At 40.9% G+C, this 27,981-nt stretch overlaps 1 protein-coding gene across 1 annotated transcript; it reads right to left on the bottom strand.

The window, feature by feature from the left end:
• Positions 1-595: 595 nt before the first annotated feature.
• Positions 596-26,731, bottom strand: TNFRSF11B (TNF receptor superfamily member 11b). Its single transcript, XM_006130778.4, has 5 exons — positions 26,428-26,731; positions 13,236-13,605; positions 4,817-5,011; positions 2,545-2,769; positions 596-1,753 (listed from the first exon to the last, which is right to left on the bottom strand). The coding sequence occupies exons 1-5, from the start codon at positions 26,455-26,457 to the stop codon at positions 1,380-1,382; spliced, it is 1,194 nt and encodes a 397-aa protein (XP_006130840.1). The 5' UTR covers positions 26,458-26,731; the 3' UTR covers positions 596-1,379.
• Positions 26,732-27,981: the final 1,250 nt, after the last annotated feature.

Genomic DNA, 27,981 nt, shown 5'->3' with positions numbered 1-27,981 from the left:
AGTGTGTGTGTGTGCGTGTATGTGTGTGTGTGTGTGTGAGTGAGAGAGAGAGAATGCTCAGTATGTGTGAGTGAGAGAGAGAGAATGGAGGCTCAGCCTGAGGCGGGACTAGGGGTGGGACTAGGGGCAGTCATCCGGCCACCACTGCTGCCATAGGAGCAACCCGGAGTCACAGGCCCTTTTAAATGACCAGACCTCAGGGCAGCTGCCCCTATTACTCAACGCCACTCCCCTGTCAGCATTCCTGGCCACTGTTATAGCACAAGGGCTCTTTATAGCACTAGGGCAATCTGTGGTATGTTGAAAGGTTATGATGGCTATGCGCCAAACTGAAATCAGGCTTCAATGAACTGGTACCTACATGTGTCACCATGAACCTGATTCTCCACTGCCTCATACGTTATACAGTCATTGACCCCTGTGTAGTGAGTGCATAATGCTACCAGGTCAGAATACTCGTGTTATCTAAGCTCTTTGCATTCACGTTGTTCAGGTGTTAGTGACTACACAAGATATAGGTCATTGGTGAAACACACCCTATGACTTCAAACCAGTGAGCAAAATCTACAGGAAAACATCTATGTCAGGTTCGTCCATTTCAGATGAGAAATACCAAATAAACAGACAAAAGGTAAGCTGAATATATTAATTGTTTTTATAGAATAAGATCCTAGAATCATATCTGAACATCCAGTTTTTAAATATGGTACATTCATTTTCTCACAGAATATTTAAATATTCAGGTCATTTAGAGTATATTTCTCATACTATTTGAGTTAAAATCTTTGGATAAATTAAACAGCTTCTGCCAAAAGATACAACTTATACATGTAAAACTAAGTAACAATTGAAAAAAATAGCCACAAAGTAAAGAAGGTAGGATCTCTTAAGAAATACTACCATAATTTCGGCTTAAAAATATACTTGATCATATTAATCTCTTTTGAAAATATAGTTTGTATTTCTTTTCTCTTTCTAAATTTAAGTCTCATATAATTTCCACTTAAGTTAATAAATATGTACAACAAAAACCTTTATCTCAGTGAATATAAATAGTAAATACTGTATTAGGCTACGTTCAACATTCCTTTGCTCATCCAATGACTTCAGAGATACTTTTGAATTTCTGATGCCAAAGGATACAGATCAGGATCTAAATGTCATCAAATGATTAGCTTTTACAGATGTCACTTTATAATTCAAACAAACAAACTCTAAGAACACTGCTGAGAGCTTAGAGTCATTCCAGTCATACTTTTATATAAATAGTCAGGTACAATATTAAGGGGACAATATTTTAGATTAATTACTGCTAACAGTAATTAGGGGGAAATAGTGGAAAATGAATGGAAAAATATATTGAATTAGATGTATCTTTTTTATACTGATTGTACTTGGTTCCCTAATATTTCAAAGAAGAGTTTTTGGTATAATTGGTACATTGTAAAACTGTGAAGAAACTTGACCATCTTCTTCAGACTTTGGAGAGTTTTTTTAGGAAAGTGGTATGTTTTCAGCTGCTTCAGCCCATGCGTTAGGGCCTTCATTGTGTCTTGATCTGCGTTTTTTATTCGCCACAGGTTGAGAAGCTTTAGAATTTGTTCTGTAGGTTTGCATAGTTTCACAGTGCGCTGAACATCTTCTTTTCCTACTTTCTTTCCTGGTAAACTCATCATCAGAATGTTGAGGTTTTCAAAGCTTAGATTAGCTCGGCCAATATGTTTTAAGACACTAATTTCACACAGATTAATATCTACACAAAACAAAAAGCAAGGAGGAACATTAATATGATTTATTACTATTTTATAATGGCTTAAAACAAACTCCAAAATCAGAAAAGGACATGTACCCAGCACTGTTCCCTCTAATTTTTTCTATCCATGTGTGAAATGAATTTTGTTAAATGCACTGAGGCATGTGCAGATGCACATTCCCAGTAGAAACACAGGCTGCTGGCTTTGAACATTGGGTGCTTTGCTATCAGCTAGACAGCATCTGAATCTCTTCTGGGTGGCTGAGTTGGGACCCTCAGTTTGAGAAATATTGGTGTTCCCTGTGAAATCTGTATAGTATAAGGTAAAAGTACCCAAAGATTTCACAGCGGAGACCAGATTTCATTGTCCATGTCACGTTTTTCACAGCTGAGAATTTCGTAGGCCCCTATTTATATCATATACCTTGAGTCTGAATTTCCCTTGATCTGTATGTACACACCCAGCTTCCACTGACTTCTATAGTTCTTTCTCTATTGTAAAATAGGGCAAAATGGACCCTGAGTATCACAATATTTTCTCCTCTTATTGTCCCAAAAGGGCCTTGATTTACACTCCATGTAAATTACTCAAAGGGGGTCATAAACTGTGAGTCTGGGCAGAATTTGAACATAAAGGTTTACATTCTGCATACAGTCACACTCACACAGTTCTTGTTGACATCAGTGTGATTAGTGTGCCCACAAACCAGGGCAGAATTTGGCCTCAGGAAGTTACAAAAGTGATATTTAAAAAGTTACTTTTATTGTGCTTGCTATTCTGTCTGAATTACCTTGAACGATTTTCTTGAATATATCCTGTTCTTTGTTTTGCTGCTTCCATAATTTCAACAGTTGGAACATCTGTTCTTGAGGACTATGTTTTTGTATAATCCTTTCTATATGTTCTGCATTAATCTTTGTCCCAGGCAAACCATCTGTTAGTACGTTCAGCCAGTTAGGGGTGATTTTTTCAGGAACTGCAAACCTGAAAAGTGCTTCTTCACACAGAGTTACATCTAAAAACAAATAAAAGAAAAAAAGATAAATTATATCATGGAGTTTAAGGATAGAAGGGTCCAGCATATTATCTCTTCTCTCTTCCTGCACATCAGAGGGCACTAATCCCCACTCAGGGTATGTCTACACTACCCTCCTAGTTCGAACTAGGAGGGTAATGTAGGCATACCGCACTTGCAAATGAAGCCCGGGATTTGAATTTCCCGGGCTTCATTTGCATAAGCGGGGAGCCGCCATTTTTAAATCCCCGCTGGTTCGAACCCCGTGTAGCGCGGCTACACGGGGCTCGAACTAGGTAGTTCGGACTAGGTTCCTATTCCGAACTACCGGTACACCTCGTTCCATGAGGAGTAACGGTAGTTCGGAATAGGAACCTAGTCCGAACTACCTAGTTCGAGCCCCGTGTAGCCGCGCTACACGGGGTTCGAACCAGCGGGGATTTAAAAATGGCGGCTCCCCGCTTATGCAAATGAAGCCCGGGAAATTCAAATCCCGGGCTTCATTTGCAAGTGTGGTATGCCTACATTACCCCGCTAGTTCGAACTAGCGGGGTAGTGTAGACATACCCTTAGTTACTTCTGCACTGAGCCCAGTGATTTAGAGAGATTACAATTACAGCTTTCAAGAGACTAAGCTATTGTATGTCACAAGCACAGAACAGAAGGGACCAGGGAGCACCAATACCCAAGGCTCCTGCAGTGATAGGGAATTGCTTTGATGAGGTAAATGAGGATGATCGTAACAGGTATCTAAATTCTTCTAAAATTGTTTGGACCTTACAAAACATAGAGGGCCCAGGATTATAAGAAAAAACTATTTTAAAAGTATGTCTAAAAGAAGATTTACCTGACGTTGCTCAGGTCCTTAACTCAAATAAGTTTTGTTTTTCTTCATTTAAATCATTATTCTGGGGTGGAACTGAGGGTGAAGGGTTCAGTATGCAGTCTGCCCCAGGAGAGAGGACAACCTCAGCCCTCTCTCAATGCAGAAGCTTGGGTCAAGATGAGAAGTGCCTGTCCACAGCCAAGGGAGGAGTACATGACAAATTCTCTGAAATATATAGTCGGTTGCTGGCCCTTTCTCCATCCTTGCCCCCTGCTAACCCAATGGGTTTATAGAGTCAGGATCCCCATCTCTGGCCCTTTGCACCTCTTAGGGTCATTCTACAGTATAACTCCCTCCTACCAGACCACTCCCTTTCCATTTTATGAGAAACAATCAAATTCCAGGCACATCCCATTGTCTTGGAACAACCAAACCCTGACCTTGCTTTAAATTATAAAAGGAAGCTGCATACCAAATTTGATAGTCCTAGTTCTTACTGTTTAGGAGAAGTTCTTGAACTAATGGATTCACAGATAGATGCACATTTCTAAAATATAGAGCAAGATAAGGGACTGGTCTTTATTTCATAGCACTGTTTGCTTCTTACTCCTATATCATCCTGTCAACAGTAACTGGAGTTTGCCCATCACCGTAGTATGTGAACACCTAAGGGTATGTCTATACTAGCCACCCTAGTTTGAACTAGGGTGGCTAATGTAGTCATTCGAACTTGCAAATGAAGCCCGCGATTAAAATATCCTGGGCTTTATTTGCATGTTCCCAGGCACCGCCATTTTTAAATGCCTGGTAGTTCGGACTCCCTGCCCGCAGCTACACGCAGCATGGGCTAGATAGTTCGAACTAAAGCCCCTAATTCGGACTACTGTTACTCCTCCTGCAATGAGGAGTAACAGTAGTCTGAATTAGGGGCTTTAGTTCGAACTACCTAGCCCGTGCCGCGTGTAGCCGCGGGCAGGGAGTCCGAATTACTGGGCATTTAAAAATGGCGGTGCCCGGGAACATGCAAATAAAGCCCAGGATATTTTAATCCCGGGCTTCATTTGCAAGTTCGAATGACTACATTAGCCACCCTAGTTCGAACTAGGGTGGCTAGTGTAGACATACCCTAACAGTTTTAATAATTTTTACCATAGCGATTGATAATCCCATTTTAAGAATGCTTGTAGGTACTCTTATACTACACTCTGAAATTATACATACCTATTCCGCATTTTTGAGCTGACATGTCTGTGTTTTCATGGCACATATTGTTACGTAGCGCATTGCCTTTCAGTACTATTGTATGACCCAGTGCACTGCAGTTTGTGTGTTTTTGGCAGGTTGCTTTGGATGAAGTTTCATCTGAGAAAAATCCTTCTGGACATCTCTTGCAAATGGTGTCACTCTCAGGGGTGCCTTTAGAAAAAACAAAACCCACCACATTTACAAAACATTCGTATTGTGAGTTTTTGTGCACCGTTGAAGAAAATAGCAAAAACTAAATGATAACTTTAGATTTTCATGTTTTTTCATTCACTTGGAAGATAGTTGTATAGTTTTGAAACTTTTTCCTCTCAAATTTAGATGCTGATGCTAAGAAGTATTTTAAATAATCGTTTTAAACACACTGTCTTCTCATTCCTGCATACATTGGTAAATTAAAATCAGTTAACTTGACTCTATTCAAATGTTTACAAAAGGTGTCTGACCTTCAGCTTTCCTTTATATAGATTTTTTTTGGAGACTCAATTAACTGGCACACAACATTGGTTAACATTCTGCTCTGTTACATCTGAACAAAAAAACACTAAAATAAATTACTCAGCTTGTAACTGAGTAGAATTTTCAGCCCATTTTTTTAAATCTTTTGCATCAGGTTCTTCTTTCTCTGTGTATTCTGTAATATAATTTAAATACAGTAGTCTTTAAACTGGCCTTTAAATTAAAACCATTCATCCATTACCACTTTCCTCCCCTTCTTTATATATGTACATTTATGGAAGTTTCTCCAATATGTATTTTTAATCTATCAAGTATGAAAATCCAAAGTTATATAAATTATACCATTCCATAAACTAAATGAGTTTTCAAAGCCTTTAAAAGTAAGTTGTTGTTCAGTAACATAGTAAATTCAAAATTATATATTGACTCCTCTTTCTTGGATTGATTATATTATGCTATATGTGCCTAAAATCTAATAAATATGCATGATCAGGGAAATATATAGAAGTGTTTGACTAACTGCTTTTATAAAGAAAATATTTATTGCATCACAGTTAAAGAACAGAATATGGAACATTATCATACCACACTGACTGAGATGGAGAAAATCAATGCATGAAACTTAAGCCAAGCAGCTACTGAAAATAATTTATTAAATGAAAATCCTGACCCAAATCAAAGCTCAAACCATATAACCCCATTTCAGCAAAGCATATAAACATGCTCTTATCTTTAAGTACATGCTTAAGTCTTCTTGAAACCAATGGGACTTAAGTATGTGCTCAAAGTCAAACACATGAATAAATATTTAATTAAATAAGGATGCATTTAAAGACATGGTCCCTTCTGTCCTTAAAGCCTCTGAGTCTATGATTCAGTTCTTTGCTGGAATTGGGGTATATATAGACACACATATTGAAATTCCTCCATCTAGTTAGTGTATTTTAAAGAGTACTTGCTGTTAAAAGCTTAGTGCACACAGGTTTGTATTAAAATAAGCACATTGCTACAACTGTACCTTTCTAAGACTCCCTTAGAAACAAAAGGATATGAACCTCTGAGTTTCCAAGTAGCTGAGGGTATATTTATATATATGCAAACACCCAACTTCTGTTTTCTCTAGATAATGAGTAAACATATGTATAGGAAAGCAAGATTTCTCCTTGTTCATATCTGAACTTCTCAAGTGACTCTATACAATTAATTAAAAAGAAAATACTTTTTCTATAGCAGTCCCTCAAAAGGATAGTGACAGAACAATGCACCACAGAAGGCTACATGCAGGTTTGGCTTTTTAATCTGCTAATATTATGCAATGACTGCTGCTGTAAACAATATGAAAAGTCCAATTGTCAGAGATCTGCACATTTTAGATGTTCAGGCACCAATTACCATTGCTAAGAGATTTGCTGGTCAACTCCCCCTACCATAGATATGCTGGGGGTAGGAGGGGGGGCTAGTGTTCAGGTTGTTCCCTCCAAAAGAGATCAGCATCTCCATATTTTGGGAAATGGAGCCATATTGTCCTCATTCTCAGAAATACCTGCAGAGGTGGGGGGAAGCGGACACAGTACATGGAAACTCTAGTAGATTGCTGAGTTTCTTCTGCAGCTTCTTCTCAATGGGAAAAGAGTAGGGTAGATGATCTGGAAACTCAGCAGAGTCACAGAATGGCACCTTTCCACTGCTTTCCAGCCTTCCTCACTGAGAATTTGTGCTGCCATTGACAGTCCCCCAGTGTCCACAATCTCCCACCCTCGTGAGCGGAATAGTAAGTGCAGAGTGAGAGCTAAAGTGGCTTTGATCTGAATTAACTCCCAAGTGGATTTATCCTAAGAAATCTGTCACATTATTGGGCACCATAGTGCAGAAATTGGCTAAGGTTTGGTTGGGATATGGCAGAATTAGATCCAAAGACTGTTCCTGAAAAATGGTGAAACTTTGTGTGATCAGGTGATCTCATGTAATTTCTGTCATTTGGGTGTGAAATCTCTTAAGAATAGATGTTATTGTGGGATTTCAGTTGCATTCAGACCCAAACCAAAACACATGCTCCATGTATTTTTGATCTGATTTAGAATCAAGTTACCATGGCTGATTTATGTTGACAGGTAAAATTCCTATTCTTCTTTGCAATTATAAGGTACTTTGATTTGAGGTTCTAATTTTGGCCCTGCTCTAGTTCCTTGTCAGTCCTTCAAAGGAACTCACTTTCTAGTTAAAATGAGTTTCAAAAGTTAGAAGCATATGTTATTAAAACTACAAAATACCAAATTACAAGAACTAAACAGGACAGAGAGCACCAGTGTGAGAAACAATTTGATCAGTTTACAAAATATATTAAAATAAGAAATTTCCAGTTGCCAGAATCAATTTTGTAGGACAAAGAGGCTATGTACTATAATACAAATATAGGAACCATTCCAGAGAAGGGTGAGGCCCTTTGGTATCCAAAAGAAACAAATCATGTGCAATGAGCTCTCTTGGATGACTGCTAATTTAACAGTGTCTAAAAATCTGACAGTAGGATCACTTCCCAGAATAAATATACTTTGATGGTGTAGCCTACCTAATATTTGGCCCACATGGTGCTTTTATTCCCTTGCCAATGAAAGATTTATAGTGGCCACCAATGTATGCCTCATAGCCTGAGTGCCAAGACTAAAATGAAGGAAGAAAAATATACTTAATTTTACAGTGCTTTACTTCCATGGATCCAAAAGCACTTTATAAAGCTGGTTAATTGTCCTTTATCAGTAGTGACAGATATGGAAAAAGAGGAGCAAAGAGGTTAAGTGATTTGACCAAAGTTACACTGAGGCAGTGGCAACTGGGAACAGAAGTCGGATTCCAATTCTCTAAGCTGTGTCCCTGGCCTGGACCACATTGTTCCACATGTGATTGATAGACTAAGGCCATACTCCGCTCTCATTTACATCAGTGCAAAGATATTGTATTCAGGGATGTCACACAGAGGTAACTGGAAACAAAAATCAGTTCCCTGTCTTTACATTTTCTAGCAATTGTCTTGTCTTAAAAACTGAGGATTATAAAAGTAATTGTCTTGCTAGGGTCTGTATCTCTGGCAAGACATTTTCTTATTTCTTGTTTGAGGCCTTCTTGCTGTTTTGTAGATGCACTCTGCTATCATTTAGGAACCCATCTCTGATATGTGATAAGATCATTTGCTTTCTTCTAGAAGCCTAACACTTTTGGCTTAGTCTTGAATTGATGACTTCAGGGTTGTTAGCCATTATTTTATTATCCTTTGATGGATACAATAAGCAGGCTTCCCACATAACCCGGGGTCCTTTTGTGGGTCTTCCAAATGGCATTTTGTTTCAGGCCTCTTGAGCCTTGCTTTTAGCCTAGCTGTAAAAACTATGACATCAAACTTCTTAACTAGCAATGCTTTTGCAATCTGAGTACCAACAAATAGAGTAGCTATAAAGTTTCAGCTGGCGCTCGCTTTCCTCTTTCTGTATGTGCATAACTAGGAAAGCAGTTCGCAAGTTTAGAGATTACAGTTGAAAAAAACTTCTGAGGCATTCTTTTATTGTCCTGTGTCTCCTCCTCTTCGTTCTCTTCTCTAGGCAGTTACCAATCTCAAGTTTGTATCTGCATATTTCTGTAACATTTTCCATCCAAGGACCACAAAGTCCTTGACAAACATTAGCTTTATAAGTCAAAGAACATATTGTATAAGAAGTGACTATTATTAACCCTGTTTTCAAACTAGGGAAATGAAGCAGAGAGGCTGGATGATTTGCCCAAAGATCATACAGGAAACCTGTAGCAGAGTTGGATTATGACCAATATCTTCTGCCCCCCAGTCCTGTGCCTTAATCTTTATTATTCATCCATATTATTTTATCAAATACTGTCAAAATATTGAATTATTTTAATAGTATCTGGTTTCAGCACAAAAATTCCATATGTATACATTTTATATCCACTGGGTGAAAATAAATCCTTGGATTACATTGTAGTTCAGAAACTTTTGACTCAACTCCTCTGGGATATATGTTTATTTAGGAGTATTGAAGGTGCTCCTAACAGCAACAATGATGTTCTGTTTATTAAAGTGTCATAGACATATAAGTATTCTATTGAAATGCTTCAATATTGATAGTTTTATGTTGAAGCAATTGTTAATAGCTATGTGGTAATGATTTCCAACAAATATTGTTTATTGGATTACCAGCTGTGTTCTGTGAAGGAAGAATGGGATTATTTATTTCAGGATTTTATCACAGAGACTGCTGAAGAACAACTGGGACCAAAAAGAATGAAAAAACAATGCTGGATTACACATGATGCCATCAAATTATAGGAGAAAAAGACGTGCATTGCAGAATGAACACACTGAAAAGTAAGAGGTGAGTCAGTGAAAAGAGAAGAAAATGGGCAATAGAAAAAAAGAAACATCTGGAATGAGTAGTCAAGAGGACCTGTCAAAGTGATTTTAATCAATGCTGGACAGGGCATTGAGGAAGCCTCTAAAAGACATGACCAGAAATGTGTACACTTTGGCTCTTTTGACACTTTGGACATCCATTCTCACAGCTTCCTTAAGTTAAGAAGAAATGGAGAATTCTGCCATGACCATGATGCATAACTTAAGCATTGGTGTGAACATTATTGTGAATTAATGAACAGATCTAAACTAACCTACAACTTAATCAAAAGGTGTAACTTACAGTTTCCTGAAAAACATGAGCCCTGTAGAAAACAGGCTGTTGACACCGACCATAAGCATCACATCCTCCAAACTGTCAGAAAATGATAAAGCATCTGATCTTGACAAAACTTCATCAGAGCTGTTAATGAGCAGCAGCCAGCATTTAGCTGATTGGCTTCAGAGTTATCTTAAGTGTGAGAGACTGGTCACATTCCAAAAGATTGGAAAAGTGGCTGCCTCACTCAACTAGTATGGTTTCTGTACAGGTCAATCTACAGTCCATGCTATGTACCTTTTGTGCAATGTAATTGAAAATGACTAGTTCGACCAAAGGAAGTTAACATCTGATTTCTAGACTTTGTAGCTGCCGTTGATCCAGTGCATCGATCAGCACTGTGAATACTGCTATACCAGAAGGGAGTGCCTGAGGAGTTAGTGAGCCTAGTAGCGGTATTGCATCACTGTACATTTAGCTGTATGAGCATCAATGGTTATATTTCAGACTGGTTTTCAGAAGAATCAGGTATTCTCCAGGGGTGCAGTCTCTCATCTGTTTTATTTAGTGTTCTAATAGACAATATGATGACAAAGATTGCTTGAAGCCAAAATAGAAGGTGTGAAACTTAAAAGATTCATCTTTAGAGGGTCTTGAGTCCGCAGATGATATTGCCTTAGTTAGCAGGGGCGGATATAGGGCAGGGCGTGTGGGGCGGCCGCCCCGGTCCCCGTGCTTCAAGAAGCCCCGTGCATATGCCGTGTCAAAGCGGGGGGAGGGGCCTGCGAAATTGTGCTGCCCCGGGCCCCACAACATTGTCATCTGCCCCTGTTAGAGTGATTACTGACCAACTACAGCTACTGCTGGAAGAACTTCGACGAACTGCAGAATCTATGGGATTTAAGATGAATGGTGACAAACCAAAGCTATACATTCCTCCTATAAAATAGAAACAAATGAGCTGCTGATGCTGTATGTACATAGCAATAGACTGAATGAGTGAAAAGTCTTGTCCGTTTAGGTAGTTGGTTAATACAGGAGGTTCAAAAGATAAAGAAGTTACACATTGGATCATTCTTTCATCAATGGCATTGGAGCATCATTAAAGGCCTCTGTTTGGGCAGTAGGATGCCCGTGTTCAGTGCAGTAGTGATGAGAATTGTTGTATGGAGCAGAAACCTAGCAGTTAAAACAACTAAGGGGAGGAAACTAAATAGTTTTCAGTATAAAAAATTATGGCATATTCTTAACAGCTGTTGGTTCAATTGTGTCACAAACAAGAAGATTCTTAGATAATCCTGGCAAGTTGCAGTCTTGCACCAGTTGAGAAGAGGAGAACAGCAATGATAGGATTATGTCCAAGGAACAGAAGAAACACTTTTACAAGAAGCGTTGTAGATCTGAGGTCAATTAAAGCATAGCATAAGGCTGACCACATATGAAGTTGGAAGATGCAACTTTGAAGGATTTAGGCAGTCTAAATCCTCCAATAGTGACTCACAGGAAGCAGACTTGCAAGGTACATTGAAGAAAGAAATCCATTCTATGGGAAAAAATGGTTACTTCATAGCCATGTGAATCTGCTACTGCTACTATCAGAAACAGTTCTTTGTTTTAATAAAGGACAAATTATTTGACTCATGGATTCCTGTGGTGTCTAACATGCTAGCCATTAGCCACATGTGGCTATTTGGCCGGTTGAGTGTGGCTAGTTGGCTTGAACAATGTGGCTAGTTGGCTAGTTGAGTGTGGCTAGTTCACTATAGCAGTCGCCACTATAGTGAAGAATGCTTCAGAACTGGTTGGACACCACAGGATTAGACAGCTGTTTAAGCTGGTATGCATAGTATAGCCATATTAGTCAGATCAGATGTGGACAGCACCAGAATGCTTCCACAATAACTTTTTAGCTCCCCTGTTCTGTTGCATAAAAAGTGCAAATATGCATATATTGCTGGTAACATATAAAACCCTTTACATCCTCCACAAGCACACAGCATACTTGCACACCTTTGTTCAGGTGGAACACTCAATTGATACAGACTTCAAAATAATTATTCAGACTGGAAAGCTTGATTTTTATACCAAATCCATATTGACCTCAATATTCACACTTGGGATCCACCACTCACCACGTTCAAATATACTCACTGGTGGCCTACCTCTACTCCCACTGACGTCAATAATATAACTGTCACCAGCTTCAGAAGAAGGAGAGAGAGGCCAGCACTAACTACTTTTGAAATTCCTATTCATAATCATTTGTTTCAAAGGCGTTTCAAAGTTAACAGTGATACTAACTATGGCCCCAAACCTGCATGGATCCTTATGTCCAGAATTGCATAGATTTTACCTGAAAGGATCTCTATTCCCAAATTTCAGTGGGATTCCACACAGGCACAGAGGTCTGTGAAGGTAAATCCTGTTGCACAATCGGAGCCTATAACACAGTTTAAATGCTACATGGATCTATGCAGTAGCATGAAGGACATGGTTAAGCAGAATGCCAGCTTCCATTTCTTTTAGGCACATTAAATATTGGCACTAGACTGGGCCACTTCATTTGCAGAATGACAAAATATTTTGTTTCAAAACCAGAAATTAGTCTGAATAATTCATTTGGTCTAAAATGAAGAATATGCTCTGCTGAAAGCACATTGCTGCAGCCTTTATCCTTCCCAGACATGTACTGTAGCATGTTACCAGCTTGTTTGACAAAGAAGTAGTTGGCTGGTCTTCGGATGATAATGGTTTCCCTTGCACTTCCCATTTAGGACACTGATAATTAATTATTACTACATTTTGCTCTGACACTAGTGCTATATTAATATTGTTATAATTATGCTCTTGGTGCTTATCATTTAATGCTTCTGGTATTTGTCAAAGACACACAGTGGCTTGAAACAGCAAATTTCAAAATGACAGAACAGAAATACTGTATCCCAGATAATGTTCCTCTAAAAGAAGCTATCAATCATGTTTCTCATTAGAGTGCAATTTACTACTTTTGGTACTGCCATTAATTTACACATTCAGTAGGAACAGAATATTCCCCTGAGAAATGTTCCTTTGGCTACTGTCCAAAGCAACGTCACAATGGTAACAGGTTCCATTAGCTTTGCCATTTAGTAGCCTGTAATTTCATCTGGACAAGCTTGTTTCCTAATCTTTAAGTGCCACAAGCCTTTAATGCTTTGTACAGCTCTAATTAATTCTGTTGCATATTGAAAGCAGATACATACCTGGCTGTACAACACCAAATCCAGGAGGACATTCTGTGTGCCTTAAACAAAATTCTAGATCAAGGTATCTCCCTTCGATACATTCACAGATGCGGTTCTGTGTACTGTTGCATTCTAGCTTTACATATTGCAGCTCTTTGCACACTGTGTTGCAGTACTGGCATTCATCGTTGCTGTTCCAGTCCTCTGCATAGTATTGATCTGGACATGGTGCACATTCAGTTTTTCTTGCAGCTGTACAGTGCTGTTTTACATAGGTTCCTGGAGGGCACAGGTCACACATCAGTTGACGAGATGTTACTGGATCATAATGGAGGTACTTTGGAGGAGAGGTTTCTTGAATTGTCCACTTCACAGAGATATCCAAGAACTACCAAAAGAGAAATAAAATATTGTTCTCTTTTGTCCTATGAGATACATAGATCTGTAGGTTTCTTTGTCTGTGCTATCTAATTATGTCTGTCTCTTCACATTAATTTAAAAAGATGTACTGCAGCAATATATACAAATATTGATGAACTTTCCCACTCTTCAGTGGCTACGTTATTATAGAAAATTTAAAATCTGAAAAAAAATCAGGCATTCTATATTACAACTATTAAAATAGTGTGGAACCACAAAGTCCATATTTACCCGAACCAGTTAAATAGCATGATTTTACATCAGACCTCTCTATTTTCCTGGGTCTATTCATTAGCTAACAAAGGGACTTACCCTGCAAATCACTTAAACCATGATTTGCAGGATACGGCTGTAAGACCAGAGATGCTGTGGGAACAGAAGTGTGGGTTCAGATTGTCCTCTCACTTAGCACTAACACCTATCGGCCAAGGACAAGGAGCTGTACTTGTTTGAACCAACTGTGGATCTGAACCCCTGATTTCAGGGAAATTGCTCCTGATTTTCATCAATGTAAGTCAGAGGAGAAACAAGCTATCCGTATTGTGAAGCATCATGCACACTTAAGATACATCTACACTGCAGAGCTATTTTGCATCTATTGAAGCAGCCCATTATTTCTAAATATATTTCGGAACAGCAGGCGGCTTATTCTGACATCCTAGTAAGTTAAGGGGAACTTCGGAATAGCGCGTTATTTCGTAATTTGGCGCTGTATGGACAGCACCAAATTACGAAATAAGCTATTTTGAAATACAATCAAAATAAGCAACGTAATTTGCATAGCACAAATTGCATAGCTTATTTTGAGCTAATGGTGCTGTGTAGATGCGCCCTTATAGAGCAACAGAAATGATAAATATATTATTGTACTCTTGAGCAATTTTAATTCATGTTGTGGTAGAAAACCAACCCTAGTAGATTGCACTATCATCACGAAGTAGATCAAAATTCAAAGGATGTTCCTTTCCTAGATTTATTTTAACAAATAAATTGTGTTTATCAAATAAATAGCAGCATGCTTTTTTTAAAGCACCTTTCATTTACTCTATCACTGACATTCAGCCACTCCTCGGATAAAATGTAACAGCTGTTTAATATCCAACAGGAACACTAAACAGTTTAAGACAGATGTGTAGAATACTGCATCTAACTGAAATTGCATGGAGGCCTGAGGAGTGTAGAATTTTATCTCCCAAACTGGAATGCCCAGAATACTAGGGCTAATGCTTTTTGTCACAGGACATCGCCGAGGTAGCACTGTCCTGTGCAGCAGGACAGTGCTGATGGCCCTCACCACCTGCAGAAGGAGACAAACAAACAAAACAGAGAATCACAGGGGTGCCAGAGCCCTTTGGAGGTCTCCGACTTCCATCCCCCCCCCCATCCCCTCTCTAACCACACCAGGAGCCATCCTGTATGTAGCCAACCCCTCCCCCCCGGCAGGGGAATGGGGTTCCCCCCTTCTCTAGGGTTCCCCTTTCCTGCACTTCACACACACCCCAGGAGTGCAGCCTAAGAGCGCTATACCTGCATGATGGGGGCCCCGACAGTCGACTTCTGCATGCCAAACTGAATCCCGATGGATCAATAACTGTCTGGTGTGGCAAGCTTCCAGATAGCTATGGCGACTTGCTTCTCCAGTGGGATGGTGGGTCTCATCTGGGCATCCCGTTGTGTGAGGGCAGTGGCAAATCGGGTGCACAGCTCCTGAAAGGTCTTCTTCCTCATGTGGAAATTCTGGAGCCACTGATGGTTGTCCCACCACTCCATCATAAGCCGGTCCCACCAGTTGGAACTGGTGTCCAGCTGCCAGAAGCAGTAGTGCACAGTGGCGTGCAGCTGGAAGAGCTGTGCTCTCAGACAGAGGCTGAGGGTCTCCTCAAGGAGATGGAGGTTGCATTCCTGCAGGGCCAGGAGGGTAGCCTGCAGAAACTGATGCATAAACCAGAGGCACCTCCAGCTCCATAGATGGGAGTGCTGTGGCGTCCAACATGGCGACCAAAGCACACAGTGAATATGCTTTGCTTTCTCTCAGAGAGGTAGGCAAACAGGAGAAGAACCTGAGAAACAACTGTAGAGGGGAGTCCCTTTAAGCATGTGTCTCAGCCTCAGGCAGCAGTTCCAGGAAGTCACTGCTGACCTGATGCCCTGCCTGAAATGGTTCCGGGTGGTCTTAAATGTGAGTTAGCATCCAATCAGTGTGGATGCTCTGTTCTGAAATAGCTAATCGCTATTTCAATGCGCTTTTTGTATGTAAATTCTGGAATAGCTTATTTCAAAATTAGCATGCAGTGAAGACATACCCTCATCTCAGGAATCCTGACCTCTGCATGCTCAGTGTCTATCCTTTTATATAGTGGTACCACTGGCCTGATGGGTCCTTGTGTTAGATATAATCCTGTTTTACCACTCCCTCTATATTTCCCCCTGTCTTATTTCTCCATTCATCCCTCAGTAATGAAATATTTCCCTTTTCTAATTCACTGTACTATTCCACTATGTAGTGTGTGTGTGTATTTACTCTGGGGAATTTGGAACAGGTGTCCCTTGCGTGGAAGCATAGGTGCCGATGATGGGGTTGCAGCAGCACCCCCTGGCTTTAGATAGTTTTCATCAGACACAGGGTTTACACTTTGCTTCAATGATTCTCAGCACCACCAGTATACACATTGTTCCAGCACCCATGGGTGGCAGGACATTTCCCTGCTGAATTCCTGCACTTCCCTTTTCTTATCAGACGCCATCATGCTCACAAAGATGCTAAAGTTACACAAGTCTTCCAGAAAGGCATCAAGTTGTTATCAGAAGCTATATCTGAAGATAAGAAGGCACATCTACTCCTTCCCTGCATACCTTGTTCCAATAGTTAATCACGCTCATGGATACAAATGGGTGTTTATTTCTAATTCAGATGTGTCTTGATGGTTCATAGCTCTGTTTTTCTTAAATGTCTTGATCAGATTCACTGAAGCTATTTAAAAAAGGGTGCAGAACATTTTTTAAAAATGAATGGTGTTTCATTGATGAGTCACATATCCACCCTTGGTAAACCTGTATTACTCTAGTTAGGGGGGAAAAAAGGCCTGATAATCTCATACATCATTCTGTAAACAGTCCAAGATTCCTTTTAGGGTTCTTTTTTCCCTTCGTCAGACAGATCATTTAGCAAGAATGAAACCACCCTCCTGAATATCCTAAACACTTGCATGGACAAACACAGCACATTAGAGCAGCATTTCTGAAACTTCTGTGTGGAATGGGGAAAAGTGAAAATGACAATTGTAAGACAAATGTTGCAATTTAAATGTTTATGGAGCGCTGTGAGCTTCCGATAGTACTCAGCACACATGAGAAGCCAGCGTTAGGTGAACAACACACGCTCACACATACACCTCTTACTTCAGTTGTAGAATTCTAGCTCTTACCATTCATTCTCTCATTGTACACACAGAAGCACATTTTCCACAGGGTGGTTCAGCACCCAAGAATTTCCTTTGTCCCATGTATAAGTAAGAAGAACAGAATTTGATCCATTGTCCCTAGTTGCTGATTTCCACAGAATCCCATATAGGGGAGGCAAGTATGAGATTGTATGATAGGGGATGGGGCAGTTTTTCAAAGGAGCTCAGCTCCCATACTCAGGGTCAGATGGCAAGGGAAATAGTGAGGATGAGAGGTACTCGCTATCTTGCAGGATCTCATGCAACTCATTAAAAACTATAAGCAAATTGTTTGAGACAGGTTCAGAGTGGAATTTATATAAATGTAGCTTTTGGGATGACAAAGGTCCATTCTGGTGGGGGTAAAAAACCCAAATAGACCTGAGCATTGGTGAATCTACTCATTTAAATCTCTACCTCAGTAAGCAAATGCCCATGTAATACTGTGATGGACCAGCACCCATAAGAATATAAATGTGGCTATAAAAGGAAAAGCAGGCCATTCAATAGGCCAATATGTTTGCTTCCTTATTTGTTTTTAAAAGCAAAGAATTTCACAGGTACTAGGCAAAATTCTTCAATTCCTTGATATGCATCTTGTGCAGACATATAAATGCAATATGACAAATATGCAAAATGACAGCCACCATGGTCTGGGGGCAAGATGGGGGGAAAAGGGTGGCTCTATGCCCTGGAATGGGCAGAATCTTAGGTAGAAGGAGTGGGGCTGGGACAGTCAGCACCCCCCGCCCTCCATCCTCAAAGATGTGTGGAGTGCATGCCACGCCACTCTGGCAGCAATTCAAAGAGGCCGGGAACTCTGTCGATGGATCTGCAGGCATATATACAAAGTACCAGGCTATTCTGTTTCATTGGAAGTCTTTAGGTTACATTACAGGCATAAAATGAACTAGTATCTCACTGTTCTAGAAGATACTACTCCGAGTTTTGAACACAATGCCGTGTTATTCATCCATACATTCCCACTCACTAACCTTTACCACACATCTGTAGGCCTAGCAAAATGACCCCTTCAGACTGAAGCAGACAAGTCTGTTATTCAGAGGAATGTCTTCAACTTAAGATAGAACACACTTAAGAGGCAGCTTAAGATACAACACTTGTGGCTTCTGATCAGAAGAGTAAAGGCCTCATGTTAAGGACCTGAATCCACAATTAGGTGTCTACCTGATTTTCAGCAGTGCTATGGAAATAGGTGCAGAGGCACTATACAGCATTATTATTTCAATTTATATTACCAGAGTGCTCAGGAGCCCTACTCATGAACCAGGACCCCCTTCTGCCAGGTGCACTTCAAACACAAAACAAAAAGACAATCTCTTCTCCAAAGAACTTCCATTTTCTGTGTCTGCTTGATTTGGGGTCATTCCTATTGTAGTTGTGCATGGTGTTTTTATACAGTGTTTTTATACAGCCCATGACTTCCCACTCCCCAACCCACACTGGGATTAAGCTTGTTCCTCAGCAAGGCAAAACTCCTATTACTGTAAAATGCTTGTGGCTAGAAACAGCTGAAAGAAAATATTAAGCACCCCATTTCCACTCATAAGAAACAGGCATTTTAGACTAAATGAAAGCACTGTCTGAGTCGCTGGGCTGGTGGCCTAAACAGAAAAAACAGTATACTGAATTAACTATATTGATGAGCCAGAACCTCATAAGTTGGGGTAAATGGAGCATAGTTCCACTGATGTCAGTGGAATCTATTGACACTAGCTGAAGATGCTACCCGTTATCTTACCTCCAGATATAAGTTTGATATGTTTGTTATCTGAAAAATGCAAAAAGTTGACTGACTGAAAAGCTCTTGTTTGGATGTCTGCTGGTTAATGGAAAAATAGTGTCTTGAATGCATTCACAGAACTAGAGAAAAAGATGGGAAACTCAACTACATTACATATGCCCAATCATTTTTGTAAAAACAGAAACACCACCTCCTATCATGAGCAAAGATTATAGTGCATTTTAGATTTTAGATGGCATCAATACAGAAATCGAAAGGCTTTTATAGGAAAATTTCTAGTTGGATGAAACAGCTTTAGTTTTTTGTTTGTTTGTTTTTTAAAGCTAGACTTTGGACTTTTTTTCATTTCATGGCACTCTAAATACTAAGGGTAAAATACTGCAAGTCTATTGGGTTCAGTACAAATTCACTGAGAGAAGAATTTGGCGCTAGGTCACAATGCCTCATGCCTATTTAACCACCAAATCCAAAACAGGCATGTTTTACACTAAAGGAAAAAACTGTGCATTTATGTGAGTCAGAAATAATAGTTAAGAAAACTATAATAAATGGGTATCCAGTTGATCTCTTACTCACAGATTCAAACACTTTATGGCCAGAAGGAATCATCATGATCACCTAGTCTGACCTCCTACACATTGCAGGTCACAGTACCTCCCCGATCCATTCCTGTAATAGACCCTTCAGCCACTGCCCAAGGATTCTCCCATAACTAGTCAGGTCACAAATCATGGATTCAACAGTTAGCTTCGAACTTTGTACATAAAATTACTCTCACTTTCATTAACAATTGCTATTCAATGCTAGGACCAGACGCAGACTCTGAAAAACCAGTGATAAAGAAAAAACATAACAGAGAAAAACCACTAAGACACTGTGCTTAGTGTTTGCAAGTATTTTATTGCGTTCTTGAGAATCCTTTCAAAATCTCCCTCATTTCTATGCCCAGATTTAAAGCCCGTGTCATAGTCACTGCCATGCTGTGCTGGACAGGATTCTCTTCATTAGTGGTCAGTGCTTCCCATCTACCATCCAGAAGACTGGAGGAAAGTGTCACATATCCCTTCCAGGAACCCACAACCATGGGTTGAATGGCCCAGACCCTCATCCAACTCCCACTGAAGTCAACAGAAAGACTCCCACAGACTGGGAAACTAGTTCCAGGAATGGAACCAATATTTACTACACAGAAAATCAGGGCACTACTTAAAAACAAGACATAACTTAGGACTGATACTGTAGGGTGCTGCCTGAACTCCTTGGCTACGTCTACACTGGCAGCTTCTTGCGCAAGAACTGTTTTGCGGAAGAGTTCTTGTGCAAAAAGTCTTCCACAAGAGTGTGTCTGCACTGGCATGTACTTTTGCGCAAGAGATGTGTTTTTGCTCAAGAGCGTCTATAGCAGTGTGGACGCTCTCTTGCACAAGAAAGCTCTGACAGCCATTTTAGCCACAGGGGTTTCTTGCACAAGAAATTCATGTTGCCTTTCTCCACTGGCCTCTTGCACAAGAGCTCTTACGCAAGAGGACTTATTCCTCATGGGGAGAGGAATAACTCTTCCGGAAGAAGCCCAGTTTTCGGATGCTAGACTGTACATTTACTTGCGTAAGAACGTGCGTGCAGTGTAGACACCTGGCAAGTGTAGACATAGCCCTCCAGTACCCCTGAAGTCAATGATATTGAATATCTGGTGGACTTAGCCCTTACAACATTACTTCAAACTCAGCAGTGAACAAATATAGAGCAACAGGTGTTTTGCTACAGAATAAGGTCAACAGAAGTTCCCTCTCATGTTCCGGAACTTCAGTGTCAATTAAAAAACAATTCAATTCTGAAATGATCTCGTAAAAAAATTCACATACACCAAAAAAATCTCATGCCATATGCATAAGAAAAAGAACAATACTAATTACCCTTATTGATGACATTCAAATTTATTTCTGATGTCATATCATAGGTCCAGTCCCAAGAAGATAAGTTACTATTGGACCTGAAAAGCCCAGTATTGCTGAGGTGCTAAACTATGCACAGAGTTTAGATCTTTTCCAAGAAGATTTGGGATCAATAAAAACTTTCATATAATCTTTGGATTGGTAATGAAAAATAATGAAGCAAGACATGATTTTTAGTAATAGCTGATAAACCAAGTGTCCCCCCCGCCCCCCCAAGGTCTTTGTCTTAGATGACTTTTTAAACAACATTTCAAATAGTTCTGTATGTATGGTTTGTTATTTAACATATTTAATGTCTATTAACATAGCATTCAAACTTAGTTACACAAAACTAAAAAGCAATCCTTTGGCAGTGCCACTCAGCACATGGGCCTAGAGCAACATTGTTTTTTTACAGACACTTTACATCAGTCTGCACAAAGAAGTCAGAGAATCTGCCAAATGCAACATCACACAGGGTTTTTTTTTCTTTGAGCTTTTTAGAAGAGGCATTAATAAAAGAATTAAAGTGCATGGGCATGAAATGTAGTACACACCCTTTCCTTTTACTTCAAATATAAGACAAATAGCTGCTTGCTTTTCTCTGTTAAAAGTGAAATATGGCAAAAGTGCAGCATATACAGCAAAATCCTTCAAGCATCGTTCCCTTACATCACTTTGTTGGGAGGGTAAGGAAAGTAGTTTTTCAGAGTATGAAAATATTATTATAAGGCTTGGCTTTGTGGTTTTGGGTAGCAGACCATAGAAGAATGTTTAATTCACTGAAAGAGATAAATCTGTTTCTGAGTTGAATTCCAAGTCCATCCTTAAGCATATTTTCCTACTTGATAAATTATGATCCAGTTTCACTTTGTCAAAAATATTGCCAGTGTTTGTAATGGATACAAAATAGAATTTCTGCAGTTTAGTTTTTCAACACAGTATTTGGCTGAAGTGCATACCAAAGGGCTAAATCACACCATCAGTTCCCAAACAGAATTCTTGATTGAAATCAACGGGAGGGTCTTGCTTAAAATTTAGTGACACAATATGGCCTGTAGTAACAAAACACATGTAATGACATTAAAGAACCTTAATGCTACTAATAGTTTAATGAGACAAAACTGCACCTAGTGAACTGATGTACTGGATCAGATGAATGGCCATCTAATCCTGGCATTCTGTCTTTGGCAGAACAACATTTTTTTCTGATGTGAGTAAGGATGTTAAATATCGGTTAATTTACTAGTCAAGTAGTCAATGAAATTCAATTATGGATTTCCTCATTAAGGATTTGGGACCTATGGAGTTACTGGGATGTTTGTCTGATTGTAATGGGAGCAGAAGCAGGCCCAGAAAGCTCTCAACAGCCTAAATTCCATATTGAATACATATTCAGTACAGTATTATCCACATCTAGAAAAATGCAGAAGATACCCTAAAAATGCAGTTGTAACAACAGGTGTAGAACATGTATATGCACATATATCAATCATCAGGGTCTCCCAGTTCATCACAGGGTCAGACCCTAACTGCATTAACTGAAATCTCTTCCTTATTGAGTTGCTTATATATATCGCTTATATTTTTTCCCTACTGTGAGACGAAATAGACTGGTGGTTAAAGCTCAAGGCTGGGAACCTGGAAATATGAATGCAGGTGCTAGATATAGAATCACAGAATCCTAGGGCTGGAAGAGACCTCAGGAGGTCATCGAGTCCAGCCTCCTGCCCAAAGCAGGGCCAATCCCAACTAAATCATCCCAGTCACGGCTTTGTCAAGCTGGGACTTAAAAACCTCCAAGGATGGAGATTCCACCACTTCCCTAGGTAACCCATTCCAGTACTTCACCACCCTCCTGGTGAAATCATTTTCCCTAATATCCAATCTAGATCTCCCCCACTGTAACTTGAGGCCGTTGCTCCTCGTTCTGCCATCCATCAATACTGAGAACAACCTCTCTCCATCCTCTTTGGAACCTCCCTTCAGGAAGTTGAAGGCTGCTATCAAATCCTCCCTCATTCTTCTCTTCTGTAGACTAAATAAGCCCAAATCCCTCAGCCTCTCCTCATAGGTCATGTGCTCCAGCCCTCCAATCATTTTGGTTGCCCTCCACTGGACCCTCTCCAATGTGTCCACATCCTTTCTTTAGTGGGGGGCCCAGAACTGGATACAATGCTTCAGATGTGGCCTCACTGGTGCCGAATAAAGGGGAATAATAACTTCTCTAGATCAGCTGGAAGTGCTTCTTCCAATGCACCCTAATATGCCATTAGCCTTCTTGGCTACAAGGGCACACTGTTGACTCATATCCAGTGTAATCCACTGTAATCCCCAGGTCCTTTTCTGCAGAAATGCTTCTTACCCAGATATAGGCATCAGTAAGATGTGGATTGTAACTAGGGATGTGAATGTTTAACTGTGCAAATGGTTAATTGATAAGCCTGAATTTATCAGTTAATGTTCATTGCTACATGCAGGCCCCCTCCTTGCTTCTGGGGAGCTGGCTGCTACCCCACGGTGCTGCCTCTGTATCAGAAGAAGCAGTGCATGGGCTGCAGCTGACTCCTGTGCTGCAGGTGTGGGTAAGCGCGTAACTGCTGTGTTTTTCAGCAGTTACACATTTACACAATTCCCCACTTTTTAACATCTTTCTGATGTGTAACATTCCTGCTCTGGCCCTGCACAATTCCTGAAAGCAGGTGGCATGTACAGCAATGGCTCCATGGTGCCATGTGCTGCCCCTCATCTACAGGCACTGAGCCCACAGCTACTACTGGCCAAGGCTCCCTGATATTGATCAATGGGAGCTACAGAAGTGGTGTCTGCAGGCCAGGACAGCATGTGGAGACCCCCTGTTCTGTCTTTCTCAGGGGCTGCAGGGACATGCCAGCTACTTCCAGGAGCAGCAGTTACCACAGGGCTAATAACTCCAACCACAACAGGTTAGGCATTTTAGAACTCACTAGTCAAAGAATTACATTTAAGTGTAAGAGAGAAATGAATATTGTGAAACACACAGACCAGTCAAAACTAAAAAATAACACACTTTGCAAGCAGTAAAAGTAGTAACAACAACCCATCTATGGCTATGTCTAGACTGCAAGCCTCTTTCGAAAGAGGCTCTTTCGAAAGATACTTTCGAAAGAGCCTCTTTCGAAAGAGAGCATCTAGACTGCACGTTGAACTTTCGAAAAAGCGGCTTGCTTTTTCGAAAGAAAGCATCCAGTGAGTCTGGATGCTCTCTTTCGAAGAAGCCCTATTTACATTGAAGAACGCCTTCTTTCGAAAGAGGAACTTTCGAAAGAAGGCGTTCTTCCTCGTGAAATGAGGTTTACCGCCATCGAAAGAAAAGCCGTGTTCTTTCGATTTAATTTCGAAAGAACGCGGCTTGAGTCTGGACGCAGGGGAAGTTTTTTCGGAAAAAGGCTACTTTTCCCGAAAAAACCCCTGAGTCTGGACACAGCCTATGTGTTGGGTCTGGAGATGAGAGTAAAGGACAGTGTGTGTTTGTGAGAATGATGGAGACACACACAGGGTGTGAGAGTGACAGAGATTTGCATTGCCAAGCTCCCTCCATCCCTTTCCCTCTGTGTGGAGACAGGGTACAATAGTGGAGGGGAGAGGGACACCCTGACATCAGCTCCCCCCTCTTCTCCCTCCCACACCTTGCACAGCAGGCTTCCAGGGGGGCAGGGCCAAGGCAGAAGGCAGGAGCAACATGATGATGGGTGAAGGGGCAACTGACGTGCCAGCGCTTGATAGCTTCCTGACCAAACCAGTCAGGATCACCTGTCAGAGGCTCCAAGATCTACCAGTAGATCCCAATCTACTGGTTGGTGACCCACTGACCACAGCCATGGTGGGTGATGAAATTGCTTACGGAGACACACTTTTGAGTTTTCACAGCGCTTTCCTTTGGGTCTGGTCAGGAAGATGGTCAGTTAGTAGCAATCCTATTCAATATAGAGGCTGAATCATAACCGAAGGGAAATATAAATGAGAAAGCATCAAAATTGCTACCTTAGATTAAAATAATGGATCCTGTTGAAAAATTACAGCAACTTCTTCCAAATATTCTCCCGGTAACTTCAATGTTCTATTTTAACAAGTTAAAAAAAAACAACCCTCCCCCAAACAAAACTCTCAAACCCTAGAATCTTGCCTACACATGATAGATCAGAGAAGCAAGCCAAGAAAAGGGCGTCATATTTGGGCTAAGATCAAATTTAAGAGATGGGACAGGATACAAACTTTTCAGCTCATTGGCATTTTTTCATATTCCTGGGTGCCTGAAAATATGTTTGTTGTGATATTAGTGTTGCTCTAAAATGAGAATAAAATTTAATTTCATAGTAAATTGATACTTTAGTGTACTAGCTTTTTTTACTACAGTCAACTAGGAATGTATTCAATTAAACTATTGAAATAATATTACATTATGATGAATATGTAGGAAAGTAAGTTGTTAAGAAGTTATTGCTGATTTTTCACACTTCCTGTGCTGTTATATAAAAATAGCATTATACCATGAGGTAAATTAAAAAAATGTAGTCTCACATTTCAGTTTGCTGACCATGAACATAATAATTTTTGCTTCTCCTCCAGCCCCTATTAATTAGTTGGGTTTATTAAAAAAAAACCCTCTTTCAGGAAAGTCTACCCAAATAATATACAAGTATTACTCATCAGTGACTGGAAGTCATATAATTTGTTTTACATACATACACATGTCAGTGAACTTTTAGAATAAGTGTAACTAAGTTCTAGCTGTATCAGAGATTAACTGGATATTAATGGGACTATTCTTGCTAAGACACTCTAGAAAAGTTACTGTATATGAATGTATAATAGTCCATTTTTATAATAGCCAAATTCCATGTATTTACTACATAGTAGAAGTCTGTACACATTTTTAAAATTGAGTTAATGCTATTTTAACTTCCAAATAGCTAAACAGATTAAACAGCATTTTATAAGGTTTGTTCCAATGCTGAGACCACCACAGGAATAGAGCAATTAAAAAAATCCACAGCCCATTAAAAGCAGGGGCTTTCATGAGACCTGCCGCCGCAGCCTTTCCTACAGACATAAAGGACACTGCTACTAATTCATCTGTTTGTATATAAAACAAAACTGAGCAGTGTAGAAAGGCAAGAGAAACATCACGTGTTTGTGCTTTAAAATATATTCTGCGGTCACACGGTTTCCCCTTCCCATCCCCAAAGTCAGAATGTTTTCCCAAGACCTGGAGATGCTGATCAACCCTCCTGCAATAATAACCCACATTCGACTAGGAAAATTAGGCAAATGTGGAGCCTTAATACGCTGTAAAGAAAGCTAAAGATCCATTTCCAGCTAATGTATTTTATGCTAACACAGGAGAGAAGTTAGCCTGCTCAGAGAGGGGAGAGTAAAGAACGGGAATACAAAGCAAGTGATGCCAATACCTTAGGGGATAAAAGGACCCGCTTTTCTCCTGAAGCTGGAAGCTCCATCCCGTTTGAATCTTACACAAACGCTCACTGGGGTGCAACTGAGCAAGCTTGTTTACCAGGAGAATAAAGAACTAACAAAACAGCCCGGGAACAGCTTGACCTCTCAGCCGGCACTGCAGCCCCAGCCATCCAATCTACCTCTGCGAAGGGACTTACCACAAGCGTGCAGCACAGGAACTTGTTCATTGTGGTCGGCGTGAGAAACCCCAGGGATCTGGGATGCTAGAAAGGGAGTGAGCGAAAGCTCCGGTGTCCTAGCAGCCTGCTGACATCCCCCCAACATGAAAGGCACGTTATATATATAGCCCCTGCCCTGCTGCAACAGGAAGCATTAGCTCAGCATTGACCACTCATTCCCTGTCAGTGACCAAACTTTTCTCTCTCTCTCTTTCTTTTTTAAGAAACTTGATGACTTAATGGAACCCTGGTTCCAGCGCTCACCGCAGGCTGGGAAAGGCAGGGGGAGTGCCAGGGGCTGGCCTCTGACGGGCTAAGGGGGCGGTGTCTACCTTTCCGGCTCTCCTGACAGGAGAGTCACTCACCTCCGGGGCAAGAGCGAGTCACTGGCGAGCCCAGAGCTAGTAGGGGGGCAGGGTTAAAAATAGCTTCTCCAGGCTGCGCTGCTGCGCGGTACTGGGGCTCCTAGCGCCGCTCAGCGGCTGGTGCAGCTTCCCAAAGCTGGTTGGGATACAGATGATGCAGGCACAGCCGTAGGGGTCTGGCTGCCCAGTGGTCTGCTGCAGGGGGTGGTAGGAGACCAAGGGCTCTCTCCTGAGTCCTCCCTCTCGTGTCATGCAGGAAAGGAACAAGCCCCCTGAGCTCTAGAGCCCTGTGTGGACAGGCCCGATAACGGGGTGGGGACTTGCACAGGGGCCCTTTTGAAACGTCGCAGGAGCGTCGCCAGGTGGCGCTAAAGAGTGACTGCCCTCGGCCCCGCTCCTTCTGACCAAGGCTCCGACCCTTCTCTTGGCTCCGCTCTGCGTAGACACAAAACTGGCATCCACAGCTGCGTCTGCAAAAATGTGTTGCTACCCGCGGAGATAAAGCAGATAGCCGCAACGTCGCAGGGTTCTAGATGCGAAATTTGTATCCGGGTCTACATTCCCTTTCCACACACATGAGCTGCAGGTGTAGAGACCGCGCTGGTGCCTAGGGTAGTCGGGGGACGGCAGCAGGTGGGTGCTTCGCAGAAAGCGAGCCAGTGCACTAGTGAGGAAGTTACTTCCTTGCGCTACAAGGCGTGGAACATGCAGAAGGTGTAGTTGGAATTGGTCCTGCCTAGAGCAGGGGGCTGGACTTGATGACCTTTTGAGGTCTCTTCCAGCTCTATGATTCTATGAAGGTCTGAGGATCATGATGATTCTTTCTATAACCGATTCTTCCCAGAAAGGGCAAAGATATTCATTAGCTGAAAACAACAAAGGCTCCAGGTTTGTAGGAACCCGTACATTGGCAAGCACTTGCTCACAAGAATAGCCCCATTGATGTCAGCGGAGGTCAGCACTCACCATTGTGAGCCAGGGTTTATTCTTTGCTAGATTAGACTGAATGTGCATGTGTGTGTGTTTTTAGTAGGTCCATGATCCCATTTTGCCTTCCTTCCACTCCCTAGGGACTCCCAGAAGCTCCCAATGTTCCAGACCTCTGCAAACAATAACAGTTTTGCATACCAGTTGAATAAAATCAGGTTTCTCCTTTTTTTCAAATGCA

This window comes from Pelodiscus sinensis, chromosome 2 (genome assembly GCF_049634645.1).
Source record: "Pelodiscus sinensis isolate JC-2024 chromosome 2, ASM4963464v1, whole genome shotgun sequence".
NCBI classification, from domain to species: Eukaryota; Metazoa; Chordata; order Testudines; family Trionychidae; genus Pelodiscus; species Pelodiscus sinensis.
The sequence above is the reverse complement of the archived record's forward strand: the minus strand, read 5'-3'. Positions and strand labels throughout refer to the sequence as shown.